General features: G+C 51.9%; 4 protein-coding genes across 5 annotated transcripts; 3 read left to right on the forward strand and 1 right to left on the reverse strand.

Moving 5' to 3' along the window:
* The first annotated feature begins 1094 nt into the window (after positions 1-1094).
* On the forward strand, positions 1095-4089 carry LOC120968705 (uncharacterized). The gene is made up of 2 exons (XM_040395658.2): positions 1095-1776; positions 4035-4089. Exons 1-2 carry the CDS (start codon positions 1307-1309, stop codon positions 4087-4089), a joined length of 525 nt encoding a protein of 174 aa, XP_040251592.1. The 5' UTR covers positions 1095-1306.
* Positions 4090-5215: 1126 nt separating this feature from the next.
* On the forward strand, positions 5216-7036 carry LOC109783710 (uncharacterized). 2 transcript variants are annotated; one of them, XM_020342305.4, is made up of 3 exons: positions 5218-6115; positions 6195-6574; positions 6666-6981. In XM_020342305.4, the coding sequence occupies exons 1-3, from the start codon at positions 5377-5379 to the stop codon at positions 6948-6950; spliced, it is 1404 nt and encodes a 467-aa protein (XP_020197894.1). In that variant the 5' UTR covers positions 5218-5376; the 3' UTR covers positions 6951-6981. The 2 variants fall into 2 exon arrangements, with proteins under 2 accessions (XP_040252143.1, XP_020197894.1); XM_040396209.3 differs by having other exon boundaries at positions 5216-6115; positions 6195-7036.
* On the reverse strand, positions 6920-8407 carry LOC109783705 (acyl transferase 15). The gene has a single exon (XM_020342302.4). The coding sequence runs from the start codon at positions 8405-8407 to the stop codon at positions 7211-7213; it is 1197 nt and encodes a 398-aa protein (XP_020197891.1). The 3' UTR covers positions 6920-7210.
* A 4032-nt stretch (positions 8408-12439) lies between these two features.
* LOC109783704 (protochlorophyllide-dependent translocon component 52, chloroplastic) lies at positions 12440-14882 on the forward strand. The gene is made up of 6 exons (XM_073502826.1): positions 12440-13218; positions 13302-13489; positions 13591-13693; positions 13784-13930; positions 14030-14212; positions 14317-14882. Exons 1-6 carry the CDS (start codon positions 12718-12720, stop codon positions 14761-14763), a joined length of 1569 nt encoding a protein of 522 aa, XP_073358927.1. The 5' UTR covers positions 12440-12717; the 3' UTR covers positions 14764-14882.
* The last annotated feature ends 3347 nt before the right edge of the window (positions 14883-18229 follow it).

Below are 18229 nucleotides of genomic sequence, written 5' to 3' on the forward strand. Positions count from 1 at the left end.
ACTCTTGCCCGCCGTTTGCCACGGTCCGGCCGGCCACTGGAATCTGCCGCGTCAGCAGCCACTTCCCCGCCGTGCTGGCCCAGTGCCTCTTCCCAGATTCTACGCACTCGCCCCTCGAGCTCGACGCCTCGTTGGCTGCGGCGGAGCACGCTGGCGAGCTCTACAGCCAGTTCCATAAGGCCACCAAGAAGAAACGAGAGCGAAGGGCGGCATCCCGTCGGAGATGGAGAATGGTTCATGGAGGGAAGGGCAAACTGTGACTGAATCTTGAGAGTTGAGGGTAGCGGCTTGATTCCTGGGAGCGGAATTTTTCTAACGTGAACAGGAAGACGAGGAGTCGATGATGGATATGACATGTGGGACCAAATAGTCAGTGAGAACAAATGGTCATCCCGGTGGGGATTGGCTTTCCCTGTGCAACAAACTGGTCGAAACTGCTATAGGTTTGAGGTAGGGTTGAGCTTGAATTTCACGGATTCAGAGGTGAGGGTTTAATTTTGACGGGTAGTATGCGTTAAGGGTTTATTTTAGACTTCACTCCACAGACGATGGTGAACGATCTCGGTACTACTCCTGGCCGCAAGCGGCAGGACCCGCTCGTACTACATGCCCGTCCACATATTGCCGTTCCCCCACCCATGTGAGCCACTCCCCGTTAATAGCATGCATGCCTTGGCGCTGGCTTCAATTGCTTGTCGCCTCGCATGCACTTGCTCTCGATTGTTAAATGCGAATGAATCGGCCGGCGAGGCGAAGGGTAATCGCAGGAGTAGAGTGCTAGCAGAATCCTTCAGTCCTGGGGTAGCTGGCTCGTGACTTGATTCTGCTGTCCACGCGGCTGGACTTTCAGCGCGTTCAGTGGAGATTTTGTGGCGGCGTGGTGTCGGGAGTAGCGGACGAATGGGTCGGCGTGGATGAGATGAGAATAACTAATTAGTTAGATCAATCAGGATTTATTAAACTGAAAAAAAACAAATCTATCTTTATGTAGAATTACCAATATATCCTAGAATTTAAATTTTACCGATCCATATTAACCGTTAGTTCAACTAAATACTATTCACTCTGTTGGGTAGTATGATGTACCGTAAAAACTCTCTAAAACTAGACACTGCAGCGCTGCAGCCTGCTACTGATACTCGAGAGGAAACGTTCACGAGTGCATCTTCAGTGCATATTTCCCTGCAGTAAATTTCTGCCTGTGACGACATAGTGGAGTGTCCATCGTCTTTGCACAAACCCATCCGCGGGGAAAAGCTCCTTGGAAAGCAAATCTGAAGCCATTGGAGTAGGACCTTCGCCCGCCATGGCTGCTTCTTCTTCTTCTTCCTCCTCCTCCTCGTCCTCTTCCTCCTCCTCGTCCTCTCCGTCCTCCTCCACCGACCCGGACTACAAGGTCACCAACTCCGACCTCGCGGACGACGCCGCCGGCGTCGAGCCCCCGTCGTCGGACGAGGAATCCCTCTCCGTCTTGCGCACGCAGGGCCACGTCGACGCGGTGTGCAGGAAATACGGCATCCCCAAGGACCAGTACACCGCCCTCCCCGCCGGCGACCTGCGCGCGAGCTCGTCCCCGCCGCGTGGCGCCGTCTGCGTGTACGCGCACGCGCTGGAGGCCGGGATGCGCGTCCCTCTGCACCGGTTCTTCGTCGACGCGCTCAACCACTTCGGACTCGCGCCCACGCAGCTCGCGCCCAACGGGTGGCGCATCATGGCGGGATTCGTTGTCCTCTGCCGCTCCGCTGGCGCGCGCTGCATGTCTTTGTTGGCTGCGGGGTTTGACTTTACATGTGCGTGGGCTGGATGGTCACCCTCCACATGTGGGCTGCAGTTCTCAATTTTTGTTGTTGTTCTGTGGGTTGTGGTTTTCGTTTTCCTTGTACCTTTTTTTTCTGAGGTAGGAGGCTTATTTGAACTGATGCAGCCGCCACCCTTGCAGGGAATTTTTTGGTGCCCCCACCTCCAGCTGCCATCTAGGCATCGAGAGGTGGGGGGCGTCGGGATCTTCAAAAGTTCAATGTTATTCGTCAACGTCTAGTGTTCATCGTTTTTGTGTGAGAATGAAATTACTCTCGTTCTTTCCGTTGCCATGTGGCCAGAGAGTTTTATGTCCTCGCAAGTCTGATTATTCGGGTATGATTAGTTTATGTTGGTGTGTCAAGCGTTTTTTGTTAGTTTGATTGTCTGCGGAGGTGAAATCTTTCATTGACACCATGAAGAACATATTGTGATTCAACGGCCTGCACTTTCAGGGAATCATCCTCGGCCAAGTACGTTCATCGATACAGGCTTTCCATCTTTTTGGTTGGGCGAATCATGGTACTTTCACAATATCCGACGGATGTGGATTATCCAGTGTTCTTTTACAATTATCCGACATTGTCAAATAGGATTATCTGATGAAGTCTAGTTCAAATATCCAAATTGTTCACTTTTTAGAATCACTTTTTTAGAAAAGGAGGCTAAAAACCCCGGCCTCTGCATCAATCGATGCATACAATCATTTTTAGAATCACATATAAATATAATATAATCCCAACCCTAGTAGTATCGTAGTACGACTGTATACCACAATCACAGTCGTGGTCCGACCAACGGAGGCGAGCACTCTATTAGCTATAGAATGTTCCATGATTTTCTAGATGTCATGAGTCATGTAAATTTAGGGCATAGATCACATGTAGAAATATATTGAGGAAAATATCTACATCAATATTTTTTATCCGTTTCCGGTGCGAGTGCGCTTTGCTTCCGCTCCAAATCCGTAGTCCGATATAATGGACATTCGAATCCGCATCCGATCATTATCCGCTCCGCTTCAAATCCAACAAAAAAATATGGGAAAAGATGTGGTAAAAGCATTATCCGATCTGATCCGATCCGTTTAGATCCCTACTCATGTCCTACCCACGACTAGTAGGGTAGGGCTTTGACGTTGCCCGTTGGCAGAAAACCGTATCCAAACCCTACCCATTTGGTCGGGTACCCACGGGTATCCATGTCAATGGGTAAAATTTACATCCTTAGTTGTGTGTGTTAGGCAAGCCCACATAGTGATCCAATAGCACCCATTAGGTTTCCCGATAGCTATTTGAGGTGAGGAATGCAAAAAATGCCTCTCCAGCAGCTCCCCGTTTATTTCTGCTTGCACTAGTTTCTGTCACTGGCTCCCACATCTATCGGGAAGCCGGAGGATTCCCTTGGGTTATGTTCGCAAATATATATACTTGGCTCTAGTGGGCAATGCTACCATTTTTTGGCTAGTAAATAGAACGTGTAAGTAACAAACTAGTGGCAGATTTGCAGCGAGTACGACAAATCATCACTGCATGAAAAGACTGGAGTGTCTGGTAACTCGTCATTTTCCCATCTTAACTAATGAATTTTTAGTTAGACATGAGGATATGTATCACCATTTAACCTTAAGAAGAGATGTATGCGAGAAACAATGTAAAAAGAATAACAAACTAACCAATGGCGGATATGCAACAAGTAAGACAAATGATCACCGCGTGAAAAGACGGAGAACTCGTCACTTCCCCATCTTAGTTAATGAATTTTGACTTAGACGGGGGATATGTATTCCCATTTAACCTTGTGGAGAGATGTACACGAGAAACAATGTAAAAAGAACGTGTATGCAGCAAACCAACCAATGGCGGATAAGCAACGAGTACGACAAATGATCATCGCGTGAAAAGGCTGATGTGTCTGCTAACTCGTCACTTCCCCGTCTTAATTAGTGAATTTTGACTTAGATGGGAGGATATGTGTCTGCCATTTAACCTTGTGGAGATGTATGCTAGAAATAATGTTAAAAAGAATATGTACATAACAAACCAACCAGTGGTGGCCTATCATAAATTGTTGGTGGTGGAAAGTTTGTTCATGGTCAAGATTGATTTGATGGGGAATCAAGCCCGTTATCTACCACTTTTATGGGTAAGTCGACTCAATGATGTTGCATGCACCGAATACTTCTGGAGCTTTAGATAGAAGCTCACAATTCACGGTTCATTTTGGTGAATATTCAGGAACAATGCTGCTGTCTACTACGGCCTGCTAGCGAAATCTGGTTTACGACCGTGATCTAGAAATGGTTCATGAATCCAAACAATGATAATCAAGTGAAAGTTTCTCACATCGCGATTTAGCAATGCCAAATCGAGTGGCACGGTTTCTATGCTATGGTCTCATCCTGAATATCGCAAAAATAAAGATAACATCTAGAAAGAAGGTAAATGTTAACAGAAATATGAGCCATGAAATGCTCGAAAATACTACATATTACTTCCATCCCGTATTAGTTGTCTCAGATTTGTCTAGATGCGTATGTATCTGGTATTCACGTAGATTACCAACGGTGTAACCACAATCTCATATCGTGACGCGGTACTCCGGCAATCATTCTTCTCCTTCCGACCAAATCTGTCTGGATGGATCTAGAGTGGTCGTCCAACCCTCTTTGATGCATTCTTCTTGGTGACGGCGATCAATTTCACATATCGTTGTTGTCGGGTTTGGCGTGCCGGCGACTTCCTAGGCACTACATTAATATCGTTTTCTTGACTTCGACGGTGTTATGAACATCGGGATCAAGGTTTGCTCGAGACGCGCCTATGATGAGCACACGGTGGAGGTGGGGGTGTGGGGCTATTGGTTTGGCTTAATACATGGCCCCCCCACATTTGGTAACTTTTCTTTTTTCCCACTCTAGCTTTTCTTAATTTTTCTTATGCCACTCTAAAATTTGACACTTTGCTTTTGTCACTCCTAGCTTTTGATAATGTATCACAACTGCCATTTCGTGACAAAAGTGAAAAGAAAAACATTTTAACTTTTGCAAAACTTAGATTTGACAATGTATCACAACTGCCATTTCGTGAGAAAAGCGAAAAGAAAAACATCTAACTTTTGCAAAACTTAGATTTGACAATGTATCAGATTGCCATTTCGTGACAAAAGCGAAAAGGAAAACATTTAACTTTTGAAAACTTAGATTTTGAAAATGTATCACAATTGCCGCTCTGAAATTTTTGCTTTTGTCATGAAATGACAATTGTGATGCATTGTTAAAATCTAAAAGTGATAAAAGTGAAATGCTAGAGTGACATAAGAAAAAGAGGTGGTAAGAACTATACTCGTTTGCCAACGGACCTGGGCTAGTTTGCACGATGGATGGCCAAATGATGGATTTAACCCAAGCTTTGATTCATTTTGACTATCCGTTGGATGGGGGTGTCATGCCTTGGCCTAGAACTAGAGGAGGACATCGAGCGTCCACCACCACAAGGCTAGGCTCCTCGGGAAGCCACTACACTCCACTGCCAGTCTGCCACACTCCTGCCACTGCGAGAGAAAGACAAGCAGGACGCCATGCCTTTGTCCTCCTCGTCCTCCGTCGAGCCGGACCACCACGCTACCCAAGGCGACACCGAGGGCGCCGTCTCGTTCATGGGAAGGCAGCACCACGTCGACGCGGTGTGCGACAAGTACGGCGTCCCCAAGGACCGGTACACCGCGCGCCCCGCCGGCGACCTGCGCGCGAGCTCGCCCCCGCCGCCGGGGTGCGTCTGCGTGTACTCGGAGGCGCTGGAGGCCGGGATGCGCTTTCCGCTCAATGGCTTCTTCTGCGACGTGCTCGCCCATTTCGGCATCGCGCCCAACGGGTGGCGCATCTTGGCGGGCTTCCTCGTGCTCTGCCACTCAGCCGGCGTGCCGCCGTCGCTGCCCGTGTTCCGGTACTTCTTCCTGCTGTCCATCGTCAACCACAAGCACAGGGGCTGCTACGTTTTCCGATCCAGGGACACCTCCGGCCTGCGCTTCAAGGGGATGCCGAGCTACATCAAGGACTGGAAGAACTCGTTCTTCTTCCTCTCGTCGCCGGAGCCGTGGCCTTTCCCCGTGGAGTGGGGCGAGCCGTCCAAGAGCTCTTTCATGGAGCCGGTACTTGACAGCGAGGGGAAGAAATACGCGGCGAAGCTACTGCGCAGTTACGCCGGCGGCGCCGTTGACATCAACACATGCCTCTCCGACAGCAACCTTGCAGCCGCCATGGCACCTGCCGCATCTGCACCGCCGCCTTCTTTTACTCGCATTGCTTCCGATTCCAAAGGTAGTTGAACACCGTCCGCAACCACTCCGATTCCCCTGTTTTTAATCGAGCTCTGATGCTGCCGCCTATCGTGTGCTAGGCATGGATCCCTCCGTCTACGAGATGATGAAGAATATGCTGGCGGAGAAGGCGGCCGCTCAGGCGTCGGCGTCGGCAAAGAAGGCGAAAGCCGAGCCGGACAGCCACGCGCCAGGGTCGCCGCCGTTGTGCGCAAAGAAGAGGAATCTGGAGGAAGCCAACAGTGTAGAGGAGCCGCCTCGTTCTCTGCTGAACACGCCGCCGCTGTCCGGGATGTGCTCGCCACCGCCGGGGTTCCCCATCAGCCACGACGGAGACGGCACGGGCTGGGAGGCTGCACGGGAGCTGCTGCAGGGCGCCGTCGCGCCACCGCAGCACCGCGCGTTTGCGGCGAATGAGCCGTCGGATGTGGTCGCGGCGAGCTATGTTGCGATCCTCCAGGTATGCCGTGCCAGCAAATGCGGCGTCAAATTCTTCACCGGTGGGCGGCATGTCCGGAGTCTTCTGATCGATCATTGTGATTTGTGTGGAGGCGGCGAACTACGTGTCGACCTCCTTGGACGACGCGCTGGAGCTGGAAGAGAAGCTGGCGGCGCGGGACGCGGAGGTCGCGGCGCTAGAGAAGCAGCTGGCGGAGACGAAGGGCGAGCTCGCCGCGGCGAGGGCGGAGCGGGACAGGGCGAGAGGGGCGCGCGCTGGAGCGCTGGAGGAGTGGTACGAGATCGGCCGCGTCGCTGCGAGACTCGTTGTCCCGTGCACAAAGAAAATGGACTATGCCATTGTCAGTTCCTCAACATATGCTACATTGAATTGTTAAAATCGCGACCCAAGTTTCTTAGTTTCGTCAAGTCTTGCACACCTGAACGAGGGAGAAGAAGCATGCATAGTCTCTGAAACGTGAAACCTGAATACTACTGATCAAATATTGCGTACGAGAGCCATTCCTCGGAGGCAACCGTGGTCGGTGATGCCATGCGATTGCCATTGCCCTCGTGCACGCTAGAAAATCTGCTTTCTCCCCTGAGTCGAAAGTGCTAGTAAATAACTTAAAGGGTGAAAAAAGAGCAGGGCATCACATCATATTGCGGCGAGCTCGGCCAGGAAGGCGGCGGCGTGCTCCAGCCTGACGCAGAGCGACTGCACATTGACCCCGTCCTTGCCCTTCCACGGCGGGCACACGATGCACTCCGGCACCACCATCCGGTCCTCGTGCCACATCACCCGCGCCGGCGTCCCGCCGCCGAAGTCGGCCGCGTCCAACCCGATGCGCCGCCAGCTCGACACGGCCAGCCTGTTGTACAAGTCTCCCCCGGCCTCCGCGCCGCCGCTGCCCTCGGCCTCGAGCAGAGTCTCCTTGCCGCGCCTGATGAGCCGCACCACGTCCCTGATGTCGCCGTCGGCCACCTGGGCGCGCGTCGCTTGTACCGACTTCATGATGGTGCAGTTGCCGTAGTAGCCGTCCTGCGCGCCGAAGAGCTCGCGCACGTTGTTGGGGAAGACGAGCGGCGTAGGGGCGTCGGGTTGCTCGACGGCCGCGCGGGTCCGGCACCGCCACAGCACCGCCGCGACGGCTTCGAACACCGTGCAGGCGCACTGGGCTTTGACGCGGCCGATGAGGCTCGACGGGACGGTGATGTCGAGGAAGGCGCCCCGGCCCTCCTTCTCCTTAGGCTTCATCAAGGAGCGCCTCTCCGCCGTGGCTGTGGGCGGGGGGAAATCCCGGACCGCGGCGGCCCACCTGACCGGGACGACGGACGGCCGCGGCATCCCGCGGGCGAGCTCGCCCACGGCCTGAAGGAACTGCCCCATCCCGGTGCCGTCGGCCAGGACATGGTTCCACGTGACCCCGACGACGAAGCCGCCGCAGGAGAACTCCGTGACCTGCATCTGCAGCAGCGGGTCGGCGCGCCGGCAGAAAGGACCAGCGTAGGCGACGGCGAGATCCGCGAGCAGCGCCGGGGTGACCTTTTCCAGATCCAGGGCGCAGCTGGCGGACGCCCCCACGAACGGCACGCCCTCGTCGGTGCACGCGATGCGGTGCTCGGCTCCGGCGAGGCGGCCGGACACAGGGCGGTAGTGGACGAGCGCTCGCGACAGCGCCCGCTTGATGGTCTCGATGGGCTTGTCGATCGGATGGTCGAACATGAGGAGCAATGTGACCGCGAAAGGGGGGATGCGCTGGTCGAAAGAGGAGAGCTGGACGTCGCCGGCAGGCGCCCGGGGTTCGGCGGGGGACACGACCACCGGCGAGGACTTGCTCACCATGACGCTCATTGCTATGGATCTGCCAACCGCTGCTACAAGGAGTCACTTTTTTTTTTTGAGGGAGCAGGGGGTCAGCTTGAAAAATAAAAAATATTGCTGCGATGGCATAATGCTTGGCTTTTGGCTAGATGACACGTCGGTGTACAATGACATGAATCGACATTGCTGGTGCGGTGTCAGCTTATCCGGTACTCCACATGGTAGATAGAATAATGGCGTGCTGTTGGTCTTGCTAGGTCTCTTTGATTACCAAAAGTTTTTCGCCACGTTTTATATGTAAAGAAAACCCCATTTCTATATACTATAAAAAAGAAACCATAAACATCTGAACCATACAACACCAACCCACAACGCATACATCCAGACAAGATACAAGGGTACAGAAGATCAACAACATCAACCCCAAGCAACCAAAGGATGAACAAAAAGCACCGCTACAAAGATGACAAAGCCCTCAATCGTGAAGTGGCCACTCCGATAACCCAAGTTGACTGCCGACACACATGAGCTCCAAGACGATGCCTTCATAAAGGGTACGACACCGGAGCACCATCATCGTTCGATCCAAAGGATCAAGATTTTCAACGGAGCAAACGGAGGACTAGAAGCAACCGTGAAGGCATCTTTGGGAAACGACGACATCCACGGGCATCGCCGCCGTCGGTCTGCTCACCGCCAGACAGGGGATTCTCCCCGGCACACATGCTCCACCTCCGTACAGAGGGCGACAAGTCAAGAGAGACCTGCCGTACCACCCGACGACCGCCCGCCGGCCCCGCCGCTACCTCGTTGCCTCTCCTGCCCCTGCCTCCCTTCTGCTCGACGTCGAGCCCGTTAGGCCCCCGTCGCCGTCGCCGAAATCAAGGTGAAACGCCACCGCCGTCACCATTGTTGATTCGTTGGATTGCTTCGTTGCTTCTTCTTTTTCTGTCAGCCGCCGCGTCTTGCCTTGATTGCACACCACTGCAGGACATTCCCTCTCGTTGGCGCCGACTTGTTTGGTCAGAACGACACCGGCCGACCGGTGCACCACCACCACACCGCAAGTGTTCAATGAATTGCCTAAGTGAGTTTTTTTATAGTTTCTTTGTGAACCGAGCCGTTTGGATTGAACCTAGCCGTTTGAATTGTAGATGAAGAGGTTGAGGGAGATGCCCTTGGGACTCTTCGTCATCCGAAGAGGAAGAAGACGACGTTTTAGGCATGATTTTCAATGATGATGTTCGACGGCCGTTGTTGCATCATATTGTATAACATTATCACTAAAGACGAGAGAGATGTGCCTGAGAACTTTTGGTACATCACCAACGGGACTTCCTATATGGCGACCTACGCGGTGCGGAAGAAGCGAGCGCGCACCCCCCCCCCCCCCCGCCGCTCCCCCTTCGCGCACTGCTGGGCCAGCCCATGTGCGGGCCGGGACTCTGCCTTGTTTTTTTCTTTTTTTTTTCTTTTTTTTTAGTAATTTGGGATATCAAAAAGTTCTAAAATTTCAGAAAACGTTGCTATTTTTAATAAAACAATCACGATTTTGAAACGTATTCATGATTAGAGAAAAATGCTCAAGAATTCAAAAATTGTTCACGAATTTGTAAAAGATGTCCACAAATTCAAAAAATGTTCGTTAATTAAAAAAAGGTTTGTGGATTTGAAAAAAATGTTCATGCTTCAATAAAATGCTCGCTAATTTAAAAAATGTTCACGAATTTGAAAAAAATGTTCACTAATTCAAAAAATATTCGTGAATTTGAAAACAAATGTTCACGATTCAAAAAAAGTTCGCTAATGCGAAAAATATTCACGAATTTGAGAAAAATGTTCATGATTAAAAAAATGTTCGCTAATTTGAAAAATGTTCGTCAATTTGAAAAACATGTTCGCGATTCAAGAAAATGTTTGCTAATTCGAAAAACATACACAAATTTTAAAGGAAATGTTCACGATTCAAGAAAATGTTCGCTAATTCGAAAAATGTTCACGAATTTGAAAAAAATATTCATGATTCAAAAAAAGTTCACTAATTAAAAAATTGTTCACAAATTTGGAAACAAATGTACAAGATTTTGAAAGAATTTGAAAATGTTCATGAATTCAAAAACATGTTCACGACTTAAGAGAATGTTCACAAATTTCTAAAAAATGTTCACAATTTCGAAAAAATGTCATGAGTTATAAAAAGTGTTCACGGTTACAAAAAAATGTTCATGATTTTGAAGAATGTACACGAATTAGAATAAACAAAACCACGGTTTAGAAAAAATGTTCATCATTCCAAAAATAATAACGACTTAAAAATAAATCACAAATTAATAGATTTTCGGAAATTGGAAAAAAGAGTAAAAATGAAAACATATAAGAAGGAAAAAACGAAAAGAAAACAGAAAAAAAATGAAAACCCCGATTCAGGGAAGGTTCTAGAACCTTCCCAAAACCGGTTGGGGGTGAAACCTTGAAATGGGCCGGCCCATGTTAACAGCAGCGAGCGAGAGGGGGGGGGGGGTACGCGCTACGTCGCTCCCTGGCGCGGCACGCGCCGTATAGGTAGGAACCCAGTTATCGGGCTTGGTTAGAGCAACTCTAGCAAACCCCGCAAAAGCCGTGAAACCGCAAAATTCCGGCGAGTATGCGGGCTCGGCCCAATTTTCCGGCCAGAACAGAGCCCGCATACTCACCCGGCCCGTAAATTTTTTTGCCGCGGCCCGCAAACCGCATGCCCCGACCACTATATCTACGGTTTCGCGGCGCGTTTGCGGGTCGAAACCCTATCCCCCCCCGCCGCCGAGCCACGCAATTTGCCACCCCCTTCTCCACATTTCTCGCTGCCGGCGAACCCCTTCCGCCTCCAGCCACCATGTGGGGCCGCATGTGGAGGTCCGGACGCGGCTCCGGTAGCAGATCCAGCGGCGCAGCGACCCCGAGCACGAGCGGTGCGTCCGGTCGGACGGCGCGAGGAAGCGCGGGGCGAGGAAGTGGACCAACCGCGGACTCTTGCCGTCGCCGAACTTCCCTGTCCGCGAGACGGACGAGTACACGGCCGTACCCCGTCCTTTGCCGCGTCCTTCTCCTCTGCGGCGAGATCTTCCTACGCCAGGAGCTCCTCCTCTTCCGGCGGCGGCCTTCTCCCCGTGAAGGGGGAGTGATCGGAGGAGCCGGAGGACTTCGAGTTCGTCCCCGTCAAGGAGGAGCCCGAGGAGCTTGGCCGCCGCGGAGTCGTCGGGCCGGAGGACTTCGTCGCCGATGTCGACACGGTTGCGGCTGCCATTGCCGAGCGGAGCATGCGCGAGGAGGCGGAGCATTGGCGCCACCATGAGGAGCTCGAAGACCTCCAGTTCCGGCAGGCGGTTGCGGTCAACTTCGCCGCCAAGGAGAAGGACGACGAGTGGCGGCACATCCGCGAGGAGCAGAGGGTGAAGTACATCGACCTCGGCAGCTCCGACGAGGAGGATTGAGCTCCTCCACGGTGTCGTCCATGGCCGTGAGCTCGCCACCGTGAGATCCCCACCCCTCTAGTAGTAGTACTGATGTAGTATATAGTATGAACTAGTGTAGTGTTTGATCATGTAAAATATATGTAGTACGTGATGAACTACTCGCGTCCATGAGGTGCAATTTCTCCTGCGAAACTGTTTTTCTCTTCAAATTATGCAGTTTCATCTACGGTTTCTGTTCGGCCGCGCTAATTTTCGACCCGCAAACATGATCTTCGTGAAACTGCAAACGCGTTTTGCGGGTCGAGATTTTGCGGGGTCTGCTAGAGTTGCTCTTAGGCCCGACCCGAGGGATGGGCAGCTATAACCACGGGATGCTTTCCCGTAGCCCATTGCTCGTAGCGTCAGGTTTCTTTCATTTTTCTCTCTTTCTATTAATATCATTATGCTGTTTGTTTCTAGGTCGAATGGCCTTCAAGGAAGAAGATGTTAAGAACGGACAGAGAAGCTCAGTCACACCTCACGGTCACAAGATGATAGCTGCTGCAATCCTGCCCACATGACGGTGCACGTTGCGGACACGTAAAAGAGGCGTATGATCCTGTCACACGTTGCGGCGTTCTTGTGTGTGAGAGCGATCCCGCCGCGGTCGCCGGTCGGTCTGTGTCACCGTCGCTGCCCGCCCCTGGTTTCTATGCCGACGGCGAGCCACGTGCCTCGTCAGATCACGCTGACAACTTGACTGTCCATGCCGGCCACACGTCCATCGCCGGTAGCTTCCGATAAGTTCTACAGCCAACCACTGCTGACTGCTCGCCGTTTCTTTCACTTGTGTCAAGCCCTCCCGTTTCCACCCGCGCGGTCGATCGGCCGTTGGACGCCACCGGCGACATGGATCCCCTCCGCCTGCTCCTCCCCCGCACCCAGGCCCAGCCATTGCTTCCGCTCCCCACCGGCGTCCCAGCCCCGAGCGTCAGGCCCCGCCTCGTCCCGCGGGGACGGGCGCGCCGCCACCGCAACGGGGCCGCGCGGATGCTGCCAGCATCGGCCGTGGCGTCCGAGTCGCCGTGGACGGAGCAGGAGCCGCCGTCCGGGGAGAAGGAGGAGCGGTTCGACTGGCTGGACCAGTGGTACCCCTTCGCCCCCGTGGAGGACCTGGACCCCGGCGCGCCGCACGGCAAGATGGTGCTGGGGATCCGCGTGGTGGCCTGGTACGACCGCGGCGCCGGCGAGTGGCGCGTGTTCGAGGACGCGTGCCCGCACCGCCTGGCGCCGCTCTCGGAGGGCCGCATCGACGACAAGGGCCGGCTGCAGTGCGTGTACCACGGCTGGTGCTTCGACGGCCGTGGCGCCTGCAAGTTCATCCCCCAGGCCCCCGCCCTCGGCCCCCCGGTACGCCATGCCACCGATCATCTTCTCGTCCGTCCATGGACGCGTCTCTCGACTGATCGACCCTAGCTTGCATGAATCTGCAGGTGCACACCAACAGCAAGGCGTGCGTGGCGTCGTACCCGTGCGTGGTGCAGAACAAGCTCCTGTGGTTCTACCCGCGCGCCGGGCCGGAGCACGCGGACGTGCTGCAGCGGAAGCGGCCGCCGTTCATCCCGGAGATCGACGACCCGTCCTTTGTCACCTCCTTCTTGATAAGGGACATGCCCTTCGGGTAAAGCTAGAGCGCGCATGCATGCAGCTCCATCGTGTTTCTTTTCTCCTTTTTCTGAATCTTGCATTGATCAACGGAAGCTGCACTGTATTTTGTCGCAGGTACGATGTGTTGGCGGAGAATCTCATGGATCCTTCTCACGTGCCCTACGCGCACAAAGGCTTGTTCCGCGGCCTCCCCAGGCTTGTAGACCCCGGCAGATATGTCCCTGCCCTCAAGCTCAAATGATCCACGATGCTTCTCTGAATTTCACTAACCGGGACGAACCTTCATTTCTTCTTCTTCTTCACAGAGGAGTACGACAAAGAAGGCGGTGTGCCGATGGCGGTGAAGGTGGAGGAGTCGAGCGTGAACGGGTTCGCGTCCTCGCAGGGCCCCGGCTACTCCAAGTTCGTCGCGCCTTGCACGTACTACGGATCGCCGGCGTCCAAGAAATCAGAGGTACGTACGTGGGATGGGAGTAAGAACTGGTCAGTCCCCTCCTAGTTACTCCCCTGTCAAACACGGAACAGCAGTTGATCCTGGTCTGTGTGTATGCAGAAGAACAAGCCTCACCTCATGATCGTGTTCATCATCGTCCCGGTCGCTCCGGGGAGGAGCAGGGTGATGTGGGCCTACCCGAGGAACTTCGGCCTGTGGCTCCACAAGATCACGCCGCGGTGGTTCGACCACATCGGCGTCAACGTCATCTTGGATTCCGACATGTACCTCCTCCACCTCGAGGTCCGTGGCCATTCCCCTCTCAGCTCATGATCAGTGACTCTGCCGGATCCGATTCAGGCCATTGATGAGTGAACGAAATCTTCATCTTCTTGGTTTCGTTTCAGGAGCGCAATTTCGCCAAGGCGGGCATCGAGAACTGGCAGAAGAGCGTGTACGTGCCCACGACGTCGGACGGCACCGTCGTCGCCTTCAGGAACTGGTTCAGGAAGCACTGCAGGTTCCAGGTCGGCTGGGCGGCCCCGACGGTCGACCAGCTGCCGCCGACCCCCACCAAGGACAAGCTCATGGACAGGTACTGGTCGCACGTCGCGCAGTGCAGGAGCTGCAGCGCCGCCCTCAAGGCCATGAGGGCGCTCGAGGTGGCACTGCAGGTGGCGTCCATCGCCGTCGTCGGGTTCCTCGCGGTGGCCAAGGGGACGCTGCTCACCTCGGTCGCCCAGCGGGCCGTCGTCGTGTCCGTCGCCGTCCTGTGCTTCGCGGCGTCCCGCTGGCTCGCCGACTTCATCCAGAAGAACTTTTATTTTGAGGATTATGTCCATGCTTACAAGTGACTTGGCAAATCATCCAGTAGGGAAAAATATGTCTAGAGATATAGTAGAAAATGCATCTAGGGCGTTATTTTTGTAAATCAAATTTTAGTGCATCGTAAATCGGTTTATTTTAGTCCAAAGATCAATTTTGAGCAGAGATCAGCACGCCTGCATCAGGTACCACACGTTCTGAAACAGTGTTGCCGCTCCCAGAACAAGCCAAGGACTGCACTATGATGTGAAACCTATTGGGTCACAGTCTCACGGCACCACGCAATTCGGCCAATTTGTTGGTTTGTATGAATTTCATCATCATGACAACGAAACATCTCAGTTGTAAGGTTCCGATCAAGGTGGTGGTTGAGCACTAGTCGATTCGAATTGTCCCTGTCAATATAATTAGAGGCGCATTGATACATATTGAGGACAACAATCACAAATATTCGCATTGTCCAAGCATTCAGGATTACCTCCGGAAGCGTGGGATCCCTCTCCCAAACCGCTCTAGAAAGAAAAGCCCGTCACAAATATGAGGTCAAGATTGGTTTGATTGGTCCGGCCATGTTTAATTCAAACACCGGATCCTTCCTCAAAAAAAAAACTTATTAAAAGTTCAACTGTAATTCTAAAAAAAAACTGTAGCATGATATATAAACATATTTTTTTAACACTCCACTTTTTTTTAACATCAGTACAGACAGAAGCGCTCATATACACGCGCATACACTCACCCCTATTAACACACGAGATAAACGCACCGTTCGTCACTGAACTCTCGCGAGATGAGCACATTGGTCACACAAGTCTCAAAATGTGGAGAATTGGTCAGTTTGGTTTGCTTTATGAGCGAATGTGTCACTTCCCTGTTGCGAGCCGTTACGGGGCCGACGTGGCTTGCTGACTCAGCATATGGCCCACTGTCAGGATAATTGTGAAGGTTTTTTTTGCAAATTGTGCATCCCTCCCTGGTCAAAATCCCCAATTCAGCTCTCTCTCGATCTCACCTTCTCCTCTCTCCAGATCTGCCACAGCCGTCGCCGTTGTCGTCACCTCGCTCGAGATGGACCAGTATGAGGGAGAGAGCTGGCGGCCGGAGAACAGGGAGGGCAGTATCTTCTTCCCGGCGGAGGGCTGGAGGCGCGGCGAGCCGGAGTTGCGGCCTGAGGTCGGTCGCTGTGTGCTGAGGCGCACGGCTGGGATGTACCGGCTGGAGGAGACGCTACGCGGTCGTGCCCTGGTGGGTACAGTGGAAGGGAACCGGCCTCCCGTGTCGCCGGCACAGGTGGTTGCTGCTTTGGAGACGCAATGCGGCGTCCGCCGCGACGACGTCATGGTTGAGGTATGTTCGCCTCCGGCGGATTTTCTTGTACGGTTTCGGTCCGGCGACGACTGCACTCGCGTGCTCATCTACCACTCCCGCAAGCTTACCGTCGGCGGCGAGACAATCCAGTTTTACCGGTGGCATCGTGGGATGGGTGGCGAGGAGTCGTCTATGCAGTTTTTGACAAGGTTGAGCTTTGATGGGCTCCCGCAAGAGGCTTGGGAGGTCGAGTTCGTTACCAACCTTGTTAACAGTCTCGGCGGCGATCTCGTTAAGATGTTGAAGCCCACTGATCGGTGCTTCGTCGTTGTTGAAGCATGGATGAAGAACCCAAACAAATTGCCTAAATTATGTGAAGTGGAGCTGCCAGAGCCTGAATTACGACAAGATTACCCAACCTCTGACTCTGACGTGCCAATTTCACCGCCTAGTAGTCGTTTGAAAGATGAGAAGCCAACAGTTGTTCATTTTCTGAAGATCCATGTTCTGAAAGTTATAGATCACAACCCTATCTTAACAGAGTTGCCGCCTGCTTATGACTATGACGAAGAATCGAACAGCGCTCGGTGTCACACTTTCACATGTCATCCTGGTACAATAGATGGTGCAGAGAGGGCATACATTGGTGGTGGACATGGTTTTGCAGGGCCAGGGTCCGATGGCCGTGCAGGTGCTCTGTTCAGGATGTAGATGAGACAGAGATGTTGCATCTCTTTTATTCAGCAATGTATAATGTATGTTTGTTGTGTGCCAATGTGAGCATATGTCTATAAGACTATTGTATCCAGACCTATTTTATGTAAGACATCTATTTATGATGTGTGACTGATGTGAGGATGTTGCATGAAATTCAATTGTTGTTGCACTACTAGTATATGCAATTTATTTGACAAGAGATATCTCATTTAACAAAAGTGCAGAAACCAAAGAGAAACACAGAACAGTACTAAAAGAAGAAGTTCTCTTTTGGAACTACACAGAGCAGTACTAAAATTCCTCAGTACTAAAAGAACAAATTCATCCAAAAGGATTAGTTGTGCCAAAAGTAACTACACATGACAGTACTAAAAGAACAAGTTCATTTTGGAACTACATCAAGTTCATTTTGAAACTACTACATTACTGAATTACAGCATGATCTCAGTCTTGTGGTGCTGATTGTGTATTTTTTATCTCCTCTTCATCCATGCTTATGCCAGTCGTGTTTACATATGTTGGTCCTTCTCTACCTCTTCTTCCTCCCCTTCCTCCCCTTCTTCCTGCTCTTCTGCCTCTTGTAGGTGGACCTCCTCCTCTCTGTCCAAACAGAAGATACTGAAATCCTCCAACACCTGCTGCATTGTTGCTTGTGCCAGCTGTGTTTGCATTCCTGTTAATTGCACTAGCTGCAGCTCTAGCTTCTCTTCTTCTTCCTGGCCTGTCCCTTGCTTTGTTGGAAATATGCCCTAGAGGCAATAATAAATGGTTATTATTATATTTCTTTGTTCATGATAATTGTCTATTGTTCATGCTATAATTGTGTTATCCGGAAATCGTAATACATGTGTGAATACATAGACTACAACTTGTCCCTAGTAAGCCTCTAGTTGACTAGCTCGTTGATCAACAGATAGTCATGGTTTCCTCACTATGGACATTGGATGTCATTGATAACGGGATCACATCATTAGGAGAATGATGTGATGGACAAGACCCAATCCTAAGCATAGCTCAAAGATCGTGTAGTTCGTTTGCTAGAGCTTTTCCAATGTCAAGTATCTTTTCCTTAGACCATGAGATCGTGCAACTCCCGGATACCGTAGGAGTGCTTTGGGTGTGCCAAACGTCACAACGTAACTGGGTGACTATAAAGGTACACTACGGGTATCTCCGAAAGTGTCTGTTGAGTTGGCACGGATCGAGACTGGGATTTGTCACTCCGTATGACGGAGAGGTATCTCTGGGCCCACTCGGTAATGCATCATCATAATGAGCTCAATGTGACTAAGGAGTTAGCCACGGGATCATGCATTATGGTACGAGTAAAGAGACTTGCCGGTAACGAGATTGAACAAGGTATTGGGATACCGACGATCGAATCTCGGGCAAGTAACATACCGATTGACAAAGGGAATAGTATACGGGATTGATTGAATCCTCGACATCGTGGTTCATCCGATGAGATCA

Source organism: Aegilops tauschii, chromosome 7, assembly GCF_002575655.3.
Source record: "Aegilops tauschii subsp. strangulata cultivar AL8/78 chromosome 7, Aet v6.0, whole genome shotgun sequence".
NCBI lineage: Eukaryota > Viridiplantae > Streptophyta > Magnoliopsida > Poales > Poaceae > Aegilops > Aegilops tauschii.

Coding starts and splice junctions, on each gene's coding strand:
- LOC109783704 (XM_073502826.1), top strand. CDS start 12,718: ATGGATCCCCTCCGCCTGCTCCTCCCCCGCACCCAGGCCCAGCCATTG. Junction 13,694..13,783: donor TTGTAGACCCCGGCAGATAT/GTCCCTGCCCTC, acceptor TTCTTCACAGAG/GAGTACGACAAAGAAGGCGG. Junction 13,931..14,029: donor CGGCGTCCAAGAAATCAGAG/GTACGTACGTGG, acceptor GTGTGTATGCAG/AAGAACAAGCCTCACCTCAT.
- LOC109783705 (XM_020342302.4), bottom strand. CDS start 8,407: ATGAGCGTCATGGTGAGCAAGTCCTCGCCGGTGGTCGTGTCCCCCGCC.
- LOC120968705 (XM_040395658.2), top strand. CDS start 1,307: ATGGCTGCTTCTTCTTCTTCTTCCTCCTCCTCCTCGTCCTCTTCCTCC. Junction 1,777..4,034: donor ATGTCTTTGTTGGCTGCGGG/GTTTGACTTTAC, acceptor GTGAATATTCAG/GAACAATGCTGCTGTCTACT.
- LOC109783710 (XM_040396209.3), top strand. CDS start 5,377: ATGCCTTTGTCCTCCTCGTCCTCCGTCGAGCCGGACCACCACGCTACC. Junction 6,116..6,194: donor CATTGCTTCCGATTCCAAAG/GTAGTTGAACAC, acceptor ATCGTGTGCTAG/GCATGGATCCCTCCGTCTAC.